This window comes from Plectropomus leopardus, chromosome 11 (genome assembly GCF_008729295.1).
Source record: "Plectropomus leopardus isolate mb chromosome 11, YSFRI_Pleo_2.0, whole genome shotgun sequence".
NCBI classification, from domain to species: Eukaryota; Metazoa; Chordata; class Actinopteri; order Perciformes; family Serranidae; genus Plectropomus; species Plectropomus leopardus.
The window spans coordinates 18,969,854-18,982,878 of record NC_056473.1 but is presented as its reverse complement, the minus strand read 5'-3'; the positions used below and the strand labels follow the sequence as shown (position 1 = coordinate 18,982,878).

The following is a 13,025-nucleotide window of genomic DNA, read 5'->3' as shown; positions in this document are numbered from 1 at the left end:
TTCCTCTTTTTAAGTTAGCTTTGTAAAAACTTCCCTTTCACCATCATGAATGAGTGGAATTTGAAAGTAGAGCTGCAGAATGAACAAAACTCTAGTCCATTCATCATTGCAACACTCTCAGTCTCACTCACTCAATGCAAAAGGTTTTACTGGTGTGAAAATAACCCTATATGGATGGACGTCTCTTGAATATTCTGCATGTCCAATGGCTGAATCATTCAGAATCCAGGCTTGGTTATAAAATAAACTTTTCTCACAGCTCGTAACATCTCAAATCTTTTGACCTTAAATGATCCACCATGTTAGGCATGCTTGCCTCAAATTGTAATTTTTAAACAAAATTCATATTCCTATATAGGCATGACTATATGTACAGACACATGTCCATTTATATCTCCTTGCCTGTTATATCAGTGAGCTCCTTTGTGATAGGCTGATTCTCTGGATGAAATGCTGAGCGTGTTCCCAAAAGAGACCAAGTCCCAGGTGTTACTGACACCATGGCGCCATCTCATTCTTATTTGCATACACAGATGTTTAAGCTTCCACCTTCTGTGTACACACCGCAGTTCTGTAAAATCCCCCAGGCCTTAGTCTAAACCATACAACCTAACATTTCACCAAAGAGTGTGTTTGAGCGAGTTTGTTGTTTTTGTTTTTGTTTTTTGTTTTTAAAATGCACATTTGACTTCTTTTACATGGTGCAGATTTAGAACTAAGAACTATATCCGTGTGTGAATGTGTGTGTAGTGGCCAATGGAGGTAATGAATGAGCTACAGCTGCCTGGCCCACTGGTCAGTGTGGACAGCTGATGAATGAAGTGGAAATTATTAAAATAAACTGCCGGGTGATGCAGCAATGTTCATGCGTCTGGCCTCCATATCGCCCCATCGATATCTTCCTCACACATCTGGCTTTACAAAGATGCACACCCTGTTGATGCAACGGATACAAATATTTAAAACACCAAAAGGTCGTCGAGTTTATTCGCACACGTAGCAGGAACTCCCATGAGATTATGAATTTATGCAAATTTTTCAGGATTTTAAATGAAACAAGCTTTTACATAAATTGAGAACAGAGATAGAGGGGAGTGGTGATAGTGACAGATGGACAGAGATGGGGAGGTGGCAGAGAGGGAGAGAGAGTCGACGCTGGTGATGGATAGACAGACGGGGAGAGAGAGAGGAAGAAGAAGGGCAGCGATAAGGACAAAGACATCAGTCACGTTTCGGGGATTTTCCCTCCTCCCCTTTGCAAGTGGACCTTGATCCAAGCCACACAGACTCTACTGTGTCATGGTGTGTGTGGCCCTGTGTCTGTGTGGGCCTGCAAGTGGTGACTGGACAAATCATGACTCAGCAGAAATAGAGCCATATAGGGTAGAATGGAGCACAGCCTCATTGTTGGGGCAGGTTTCTTTGGCGTCACATTAGCTTCTATTCAGATCACAATAGATCTGAGTCTTTTCACAGAGCAGCCCAGAGCAACAAGGTATGACTTCAACCAGCAACTTATAAGAAACCTGTGTGGGAATTTCTTTACAGAACCCTGAAAGTTAGCATGTTACTTTTGCAGCCACAAGTGCAGTTACAGCACAAATGCTAAGATATGCTAAAACATTGGTTCCCAACTGGTCCAATCATGGGGTCCAGATTTCTCCTTAGTCATTACTTCAAGGGCCATGCATAAGTTAAATTACAAATCTTTCATTTGATTTCACAAAGAGTAAACAACACGTTGACTTAGAACATACAAAGAAATAAAACATAATGCAAGAATAAACAGAAACAGCACTTTAATATAAAAGCTCTGTGCCAGAAATTCACTGTAGTTGATACGGTCACAAGTCATTTGCGGTCCATTTAGAAAGGACCCGTGACCCATTTTTGGAACGCGACCCACAGGTTTGGAACCACTGTGCTAAAACATAGTGCAAGAGTGGCACAAGTAAAGAGGTCAACAAACTGATTCAGTCACTTTTGAGTAATGTCAGTTACACAAGTATTATCTAATGTTTGCTAACATTAGCCACTAAAAGCCACTGGTCATACCAGACCAAGTAAGGTTACAGTGACAAAACCCCTGAGTGTATGGAACTGAGTAACGATGCATTTCATAGCTTATGAATTTAACTTTTTTTCGCAGGAGGAAGAACATATCTTTATCATCTTTTAAAGGTAACATAGTCTCAATTTCTGTTGTTTCGCACAGCATTACTCTTTATACGTGGCCTAATCGATGACATTCTGTGTCTCCCCTCCGCGCCTCGATGTGGGATCACAAAGGATCAATTAACAAATGCTGACCAGCACAGTGGTCCAAAAGAATAAACAAAAGTCCTTGTTTGGTCGCAATGGCTAAACTTGATAACAAATCACTTCTTCAGAAATGAAACCCTTAATCTCTCAACAACTTTATCAGCCATCTTAAGCATTTCAAAAAAGCTCCACGAGTGAATGGGAGCTGCAGCTGATTCATACTGACAAAGAGAGCATCGGTTCACCTGTCAGGTACTGTAAAGGGCAGGTCAACTTCCTGCTGAGCTGTGAAGTGGTCAGATGAGCTTGAAAATGTGGAGCAAGACATTTAGCAGAGTTGGGCTTTAACCAGTCTGACATGTTTGCATGTCATTTAACAATGTTTCCCACACTTTCACATTCAGACATGTTCTGTATGTGTGTGCTCTCCTGCAACCCTTTGCGTGTGTGTGTGTGTGTGTCTGTGTGAGTGTGTGTGTTTGTGTCAAACACTTGCACTTGCAGTTCCTGTTTGGGGAGGTCCGCTGGTCCTGGCAAACAGTGTCTGGTCTTATCTCTTGTGTTTTATGTTCCTAGCGAGCCGGGGGCACAAGCAGCCCTTTGTGGCCAAGAGGTGGCTGGTCTCGCTCCAGACCGACCCATGCAGCTGTTCACCACTGTTGGACGTATCCATGTGTGTGTGGATACGTGTGTGTATGTGTGTCTGGATGCATGTAAGTCCGTACTTACTTAAGTGTGTCTGTACATGGTGATACATGTTTGTATGTCTTCTGTGTGTATATTTGCGTGACTGTATTCATTTGCGTATGTACAGTACACGTGTGCGTGTGCACTCCATAGTATTACAAGTCCTCTTTCATTTAATTTTGGGGATTTAGACTTCTCAAACTCTCCCATCAAATTCTGTCATTTCCTCTGAGTGGTCAGACAGGCACATCTTAACACATGGTGCAGCTGAGTGTGTGTTCAGAAGGCCCACATGTCCGAACTCCAGCCCAACTTGTCGTCAACTTGTGGGTCTCTCTCTTTCCCCTCTCATCCACCTGAACCCTGGTGACACCACCTATCCCCTCAGAGGAGGTTCACTGCTCGGTAACACCAAGTGTATTGTGCGTGTGACCCATTAAGAACTTCTAAAAGGAGCCATCGGCGAAGCCAGCAGAAAGCCACGTGCTGTGTTGGCAGTTGAGTGTGGAGAGGGCAAGAATGTGGCCCCTGGTCTCAGCTTCTGGTTATTCAGTGCGTGTTAGAGAAAGAGACAAAGAGAGAGAGAGAGAGAAGAACATGAAGCATGCTTTTGAGCATTAATAATATTTTCAGACTCAGATCAGAGAAAATGCAGCATACCTCAGTTTTTACAAACTATATGTCTACATTCTTTTTATCAGATTTCAGCAGATATTTTATGTAAAGTACATTCCAATCAAGGAATGTCACTTATGCTGTGATCTCTCTTAAATGTTCAACTGAGAGCAAATAACATTGATTGTACAAAAGAGGCAGTTGTCACCAAGATTAAAGCAAGAGTGACTATATTCTTTAGTGGACTTAGTTCTGAGTGACCAACATCAGAGTAACCGAATATGAACCTTTCACAGCAAAGCCATGTGTCCTACTGTTTGCTCTTTTACAATAAGCATATTTATTCGCAATTCAGTAGAAGTGTCACGCTGAATGTACACAGCTTCTGGCTGCGTCACCTTCCGGCTGTGCTCCAGCTCAGTCACGGCTCTGTCATGGTTTCATTGTCGATAGGAAACATCTCAAAAGTGGATTGCAGTGCTTAAGCAGTGACATTTAGAATATAGTTTAGTGTTTCGCCTGCAGGTTTTCGTGCGTAAATATACATTTGCAACTCATGTAGACATAGATTCTTGATGGCTGTGTACGAGTTTTTTTTTCCTCAAACCTTCGTATCATTTTAAAATGCCATTAGAGCACAACTGCTGTCTTTAACATGTATTTTTTTTTCATGAAACAATACAGATTTGTCAGCTTTCAGTGACTTTGCCATATTGATTATCCTGTGCTGGCATAACTGACATTGCTTTATTTTAGTGTAAAGTTAGTCTGTTTTTGAGGGATAAAGTTAGGATGTCTAGAACTGCATCAGGAAAATATTAGGCTTACATATCACATTCAACTTAAGTGATGAAGTTGAGAGCCAACAACAGCATGATAGTAAAGTTCCTAATCTAGCTTTAGTGCTGTTTGCAATATAATCACAGACTCCAGCCTCAGTGATAGATGTAGCATAATTAATGTCTTCTTGCTATATAAGGCTATTCAGTATTTAATATAAATTAAACAACGAAGTCATATTTTTGTGTGTAGTATGTTTGTACGATGGCATGTCCAAGATTGTTCCCAATGAAAGACATGCTGCATAAAAGGAGATGACAAAACAATAGGAGAACGAGACTTTCGTGTTTTCTCTGGGTAACCTTCTTTGGCTTGGCATCCTCTACTGTTTTGTTTACTCCCGTTAGCGCCCGTTGCCAAAATCATGACAGCCGGGGGCGGGCTTGAGAAGCAGGCTTTAAAAAAGAAAACATAAATGGTTTCAGTTGAGACTGCAGAAGGTGGAAACAGTAGCTGAACCTAAGACAAGTCCAAGTCAAAAGATTCACAAGATCAAGGCAAGTCTTTGACAATAGTGAATTTATCTTAAGTAACAGTACAACAGTGCAGGTCAGGCCTGGCAGTGTAACATCCTTCTCTTTGAGTACTTCTTGCTTTTCCTAGTTGCCCCCATTTTGGGTGTCTGACCAAGCCTCAGGAAAAAACTGAACCATAACAGCAAGACATTTGTTGTACTGTGTTTGAAAAAACTATTTGAGATTCTTTGACCAGTAAAAACATGCTGCTTCTCCTGCAGCCGCCACCATCCATCTTGTTCCCTCACTTTTGCAATGCATTGTGTGAATTGACCTTTTACCTCCGTGGCCGTGTTGCTTCCTTTCTCCAGCTTGTCCCACTCCAGAAGGAGGGGGTAGAGGGGTCACAAAGGTCAGCAGGTTGAGCTGTCGGCACAGGTTTCATGTCTTAAGTGGGACACCTGAGGGATTGGGGTGCAGTCTCAGACAACTGCAGAACACTATGTGTGTCACAGTTGATCTGATTTATTACTATTATCACTGTGAGCTCCATGTTCTCTTATGAGTTCTTCACTTTGTCTCCTTCGGCTTTCTCCGCATTAGTCTCAGTGTATGAAACACTACAAATCACATGAGACATTACAAAAGTGCAACAAATTAACCTTTGCATTCAGTGTTGGACCATGTACACCGAGGCTACTTAGAGGCCATTCTCTGAATAAATAGGTTGACGAATTGAGAGATAAAAGTGTCCCTCAGCCTGATCAGTTGTACCTGTGGGGCATTTAATTTTCTGTGTAATGGCAAAAAAAAAGATCAGAAGTATAACTGTTTTTTTTCCTAGAGTGTCAACCGTGATCAGTCTTTTTGTTATTGTGTCCCCATAAACACAAAACATGTGCATTTAATAAACAGCAGGCTCAAAATGAAGCAATGTGGATGATTTCTCTGGGTTTGTCCACATTAACATTCGTTCAACATTCATTCAGAATACTGGTTGATAAAGTAAATGGAAGTTATAAAGAATTTCGCGAATGAATTTAGCTAATTTGGCCATACAGTCATCTATAGTCCATCCCCATTTCATCCTATCATCAGTCCATTAGTCATCTATAATCAGTAATAGTAGTTGCTGTGGGATGATATCCTAGAGTTTACTTTTGATGCTTTTACAAAATATTTACAATGGGATTTCTGATAGAGTCATCAGTAATGTGGATGTAATGACTGAGTCGGTAAAGGCAAACAATATAACAGCAAGAACAGAACAAAGAAAATTACATAATTTTACTGTTATACAATATTGATATTCTATTTATATATTGCCCAGCCCTAGTAGTAGAAGTAGTAATACTTTGTGGGTTCGGTTTGCAAACACATCTTCATAAAACTACAACTAAAATGCCCATCGCTCTTCAATAATCCATGTTTTGTCAAGCTCAACCAAAAATAATTAATTCATCCATTTTTATCAAAAATATGCTGAAAAAAACATGCTGCCATTTAAGATACTGTCAGGGTTCCTGGTAGCAGTATTTAGAGCTTACATTTTGTTAACAAATGTCCTCATTTTACTGAAGGGTTCACTGGTTTTGGGTGGGGACATGTCAAAAGATAGGTTGGAAAAGATTTAGCTTGCATCCTATTTTTATTGGTTCCCCTTACAGAACTTAATGTCTTATCAAATCCAAAAGTTTCTCAAATTTGATGTCAAGGTTTGTCAAAAAAAAAAACCTGAATGTTGTTCTTCTTGTCTAAAATTTGATGAGTATTCCTAAAGTGACCCAAATTGCACAAAATATGAGAATATAATATATAAACATCTTATACTTTTGTACAAGTGTCACAAATTCTTGCACACTGAGGATGTTCAGATCAAATCTGACCCGTATCTATTGAAATGGATTTAAAATTGACTTATGTGGATCAAATCAAAGAAAAATGTGGTTTTGGGGAATCTTGAAACTGTACATGCCATATCTGTGTATATGTTTTATGGAACAATAGTTGGAGTCTTTGGAGCCTTGATACTGTTGCAAGAACTGACTACTGTGCAATCAGCTATTGTTTTTGTTTGTTGGTTAAATGTTAATTAATTGTGTTGAATTAATAGTTAAAATTAAATAGTAGTCATGAGATTTGCAGTGAGGACAGAGTATGATGGTTGCATTGGTTAGAAATGGTTATGTAATAAACCCTAGCCAGTGTTGGCATGGTGTTGCCATTTTTATTATCAGTAAATATATATTTCAATTATTGTGGCTTTTATATTTTCATGTCACAATTGGACATGGTGGTGTGTGATAGTAGGTAATCTTTCTCCATAAATGAGTGGTGTAAAACCAAATAATAAAACCCACTCTACCTTTGTTCTAAGACATTAATTAATTAATTACATCTGTAGTTAAAAACGCACTTGTTAATAGGGGATTGTTGGGTTGGGTCAAATCTGAACTGTTTTCAAATTTGAACAGTATGTAAGGATTAAGTGTGAAGTAAAAAAAAAAAGAGAAAAGACAGTTTTCTCTCTCAACAAATGATGCTATCCTGCTAAAACAGGACAGGAATCCACGGCTTTGTCCTGTAAGGTGCCTGCAGCTCTTCCCCTCTGTCTCCTTTTACTCATTCTCTCTTTTCTTCTCAGTTATCTATTATTTCTTTTTTATCTCACCACTATCTGTGATGATCTAAAACATCTCTTTCAACATTGTGTGTTCATGCGTTGCTGTGTGTGCTGACCTCTGTGAAGGAACATCTGCCTGGTCATGCTGGCGAGGGACAAACAGAGAGAGGGTGAATTCTTAACGGGTCTCAAATAAACCGCTTCACAAAGGGGGGCCGAGAGGACACTGAAATCTGCCAATCAGCAGATGTTTTTCCCAGTTAACTTGGGGTTGAAAAGATAGGTGAACCTCCTTGAGCAAACGCAGGGGAGACCAAAGAGTTGACGGAAAGTGACTCGCAGTCTTTTCTTGGGTGGCGATGCAACGGGCTGTTTGCTCAGGCTTTGGACTGGCTCACAAATCAAAGTGAGTGTCAGAATGGAGAGATTAGGGAGCCAGAATAGGTCTGGGATTCTACCTGGAGCCTCGTCTCTTTGTTGTTACCCACCTGGATGAACTGTTAACATCGCGTAACAAAACATGCACACACACAACAGAGAAACTTTCTAATACCCTGATAAAAAGCTGCTGTTAATCTTCTGCTTCAGAGCTGAGGATGCTCAGCAAAGGCGGTATAAAGCACTAATGAGTGTAGCGGGAGATTCCCCCTTCCACTGAAGCATTTGGCTGCATTCAGTGTGGCCCGTCCCAGCAGCTGCTGTCATCTCAGGACACGACACAGACCTTAAAGCTGGTAGTATACTGTCAGCACCCACATGCATGGAGCTAAAGGGAGTGAGAAAGGGAAATGTGCAAAAACAATGACAGAGTTTGATAAAGAAAGAGGAAGTTCCTCTGCAAGAGCTGTGAGATCTGCCGTTCATCACCTGTAACGAATATTATCAGATGCCATCAGACTGGTTTGGATAAACTACAGCACAAAGCATACAGTCAAGTCAGGTTCCACTGAATTAAATCTCCTGGTGTGGTCGTGTTAGATTTGTTTATCAGGAAGCGGTAACTGATGTGCTCTGCCAGCAGCTCAGGTTTCAAAGACGGGGCAGGGATAATGCAAGACATTTAAAAGGCCATCTCAGACAATGCCGGATCTTAAGTCATGGATGTCTCGCTCATCATTCATCTGATCCCATTTCCTGACTTCTGAAGACTGAGGGATCTAATTGAAACCTTGCTGCTTTTCAGCTGCTTTTTATTCTCCCTCTAGTCACAAAAAGCAAAATATGTGTTTTGACAACTTCACATTTCACTGGCTTTCACGCTACAGCTTCCCCGCCTCCATCACTGCTTTACTCCTCTTCCACTGATGTGTTCCTTCTAGAGGAAGTGAACCTTGTCTCACTGTTAAATGAAGCTGCGGATGGACTCCAGAACGAGGGGTGGGGCATTACCTTTCGGAAGTGAAGCTAGCTCTCTGACCCGCTGTGGTAAAAGGCCCTCAAGCTTCGCTGCGTCACTCTCATAAGATGATCTCTAAGAGGAAAGCAGAGAGATTACACCTGATAGGAAGGAGACTTAGCATTAAGTCAATTGGCTCCTTTGTGGAATAATCCGCTCGTCTCATCCAAGTCATTGCAATGAGTGATAAGGCCTCAAGTGCATATGAGAGCAGGAAAAAATGTCCAAGTAATGTATTATATCAGCTTTTGTTCTCATGTTACATGGGAGCAATGTCATGAGATTTAGTTTGAGTGTGAGTGTTTGAGTGTTGAGGCACACTTTTGCAGTGTTGTGATTACAATGAGGGTTTTTTGTAACCTTTTTTTTATACAGTCCATTGCTGGAAATGTCACATCCACCTTAACTGTGAAGATAAACTATTTGACGTGACACTGGAAAGTATGACACATCAAAGATTTCTCTTCACAAAAATCAGTTAGATCACATTCAATCTGACTGTTAGTAAGAGGAATTTCCAATTTGTTATCATTGTATCAAAATTGTGTCAACTAACTGTTCAAAGTCACAGCCTGTTACTAGAGAAAAGCTTCAGTGTGTGTGATATTTGAAATGCTGAAATCTTTCATCCTCATCACTCTGACTGCCTTCATACATGTCTGCATCACTGTGTCTTCTAGGAATGGGATCCTGTCATTGGGATATGCTCAGGTTAGCCTCAGGAGGTGTTCTCAGGTAAGATGAATTACCTTTTTTTTCTTTCGCTCAGCTCACGTGGGCTGCTGATTCATGTGAGCAATTACTTGTCTGTGCTTCTCAAACTTACCTGAATGATCATATTCTGGATGACTCATGAGCTGTGTACAAACAGACACAATATATGTCAACTGTGTGTAAGAAAAACATATATATATGTTACACGGCTCTGTAACAGAAATACAGATGATATATTACAGAGGAAGAACCAATTAGATGATTTGGAGATGCCTCCAGAAGGTAATATAGACTGTGTTAGTGAATACCCCTGCTATCCCCAGATGCCATCACTGTTAACAATAGATCATGGCACGGCTGGGCTTGTAGTTTTGTTTTGATTGAAACCAGTCTCTGGCTTGTCTGTCTCGCGCAGGAGCCTGAAAAGCTTTCTTCTGCCTGCTTATAGTCTTCCTCTGTCATGTTGTTTCTGAAAAAAACAAAACTTTATGAGGGAGTAGTGGAAATTTTTGCTCATTTAAATCTAACTGATCACTTTAGAAATGAAACTTCATGTAGTTGGGATTAACCTGTCTGCAGTTGCAGTGCTGGTGTCATTTCACAGTGGCATGTTTGAGTTGTCATATTGCTGTCATGTTTGTTGTCATGTTTGAGTAGTCATACTGCTGTCATGTTTGTTGTCATTTTTCAGTTGTCATATTGCTCTGGTTAATGGCTTGCTGCAGGTGGATACATCCCTGACAATGGGAAATAGCTCTCAGTGAGGTAAAGGTCAGCAGAGTCTATTATTGACCTTGTCACTGTCATTTTCAGTATCACAATGATATGATACCACTGCTGTGTCTTTCTCTGCCATCGAAACCCCACAAGCTTGGATTCCTGTAAATGTTAGCTTTAGGTGGTTTTTCTGCTTCTGTCATTTTGGCACACAATGACTGACTTGCTTTTTAAATTGCTGATCAAAATTTCTTTTGCTATGCAAAGATACGAAAGAGTGTTCTTACACTATGTAAAATGCATGTTTCTCAGGGGTGAGGTTCATGTGAATGTGTACTGAAAATGAAAAGACCCTGATTATATCACAACCCCCTGCTTTTCAATCACTTTGTTGTTATTCAGTACTTCCTGTCCTTTGTGAGTCAAAGCCATGTGTACAGATGTAACATATTTAATATCCTTTAAATGTATAGTTACATTTAAATGCTGACCGGAAAGAGTAAAGAAATAAGTATGAAGCAATTAACATTGTAAACCAGCAACAACACATTATAATCTCTTATGGAAGCAGCAGATGGAGATGTCTTGAGGAGTCATTAGTGTTGCTGTCATCCTCACAGTGATAGTCAGAGAGTGTGAGAGGCAGACGTTATGACAAATTCAAGTCCCAAACACAGACACCACAAAGCAATCATGGCAAGTCAGAAGAGAAAGCACTACAGTCGGAAAGAGGTTGTCCTCCATCACTGTCAGATATACTTTTTACAAATACTTCCATTTTTTAGAAATCGTTTTCAGTTCCATTATAGTAAAGAGTTTGTTCACCCAAAAAAAAAATTGTTTTCATTCCAGTAGGGATCATCATAACTGACAATAATAATTATTATCAGTAAAACTAAATTGGGTTCACAAGTGGTGATTAAAAAACAAGCTCATGTTACATGAGCAGCATCTTAATTGACTTGATAATCATCACTCCTTTCACACTGTAACGAAACGTACACCTTCTCAGCTCTCATTGGTCGCAGTCTGTGTGAAGAAAAAAAATGCATACAGTGAAGTCCAGTGTGACAGAGCATTCCTGGGTCAAGTGGCTGCTCTCAGGGTGACTCGACACTTTTGACATGTGGTTGGCTGTTCAGCAGCAGCAGAACACTTGTGTTCACAACGTTTGCCTGTGAGGATTAGCGCTGTGCAGCTGCTCTGCTCCTTGGGGCTGGCTAAAACCAGGAGTATGAGGACAGAGATGGAGCTCAGTGGATCACTTGCACCAACTTCCAGTCATTCAGTCACTCTCACACACATTCATTCACAAGAAATCTTTTGACTTTTTGTCATCTGCAGGTGAAATACAGGTGGAGTCTACATGCAGATGACTTTACACTTAATTTCTTCTAAACATAAACGAATATCATGATTCAAGATGATGAGCCCCAAATTGCTCTCAATGGCTTTATCAATGGTGTGTGAGTGTGTTTAAGCTGAGTAGCAGGTGGCACCTTGTATGGTAGCCTTGGGCACCAGTGTAGGAATGTGTGTGGAAATGTGACATCTAGTGTTAAAGCACTTTGAGTGCTCGGAAGACTATAGACCAACATGCTCAAGTCCCAAGTCAACACATATTGCTGCTTTACAGTGGATCTTTGTTTATTACACTCTACGTGTCCTTCTGAGTCTGCTCCAGGATGGCTCTACTGTGATGTCAAAAAATGCACAGTGGTTGGATTGCACTGCAGGTGGTGATGTTTAGGCAACACAGGCACATGGGAACCAACAGTGGGACGTCAACAAACGCATTTGCTTACATGGATGTCTAGGATTAGGCAACAAAGGCACAGATGGATAGGCGTATCATGCGGACGCAAAAGGTGGCTTTTGGCGATGCCGAAAGCACCGCAAAAGTGGCAGTGTTTGACAAATTCGGAATGACAATGGGCTGGCTTTACAAGTGCCGGTCCATTTATTGTAGTTGTTGAATTGATTTTAAAAAAATAAATAAATTCAGATGCATAGTTAGATATTAAATAACTATGAATGGAATTAAAACTTGTAATGACCTATTAAGTGAGACTCATATTGCATCTCCTTATTTTTTGTCATATAGATAACGTAATAACCAGGGCCAAAGTTATAAATAATGAAGTAAACGTTAGGTAGAAGTAATCCCTGTGAGCAGAAACCTTTTCTCCTTTCAAGTCAAGCTAATGTCAGATGGGGATGGAATTCTTTATATGGTCATCTGCTCCAGTCACACTACTGCAGTGTGTTTACATTATGTAGCCTACACTGCTACATGTAGCTACATGCTAACGTCAGAGAAACCTGACGAGTAGATGTGTAAGACCCTGAAAGTCTGACCAATCAGAATAGACTGGGCTTTTTCGGGAGGGCGGCTTAAAGAGATAGGTGCTAAACAGAGCATTTAAGACAGAAGGTGAATGCAGGTGTTCCAGCACAGACAGTATGTGAAAAATGCTTAAATGTTTTTTAACATTAAAGTATGTAAACATGTTCAAGGAACCCAAAATACAAGTATGAACCCAAAATTGAGCATGACAGGTCCCCTTTAAGTATTATCTTCATTATTTAATAGTTGCAGTTTTGACTCAGTTACTGAAGGTATGATGATCGATGTAACCACGTCTTCTATGTCAGACACTTGTTTTTCTTCATGTTCATGTTCAAGAGCCAAACAGAGGAAACATCTGCTTTACTG

General features: G+C 40.4%; 1 protein-coding gene across 1 annotated transcript in view; it reads left to right on the top strand.

The window, feature by feature from the left end:
* The window catches only part of ccnd2a (cyclin D2, a), a 162,436-nt gene that overhangs the window by 88,437 nt on the left and 60,974 nt on the right, over positions 1-13,025 (top strand). Inside the window, exon 3 of the mRNA XM_042495473.1 lies at positions 9,559-9,613. Coding sequence (XP_042351407.1) covers positions 9,559-9,613 — 55 coding nt within the window. The remainder of the gene's footprint in view (positions 1-9,558; positions 9,614-13,025) is intronic.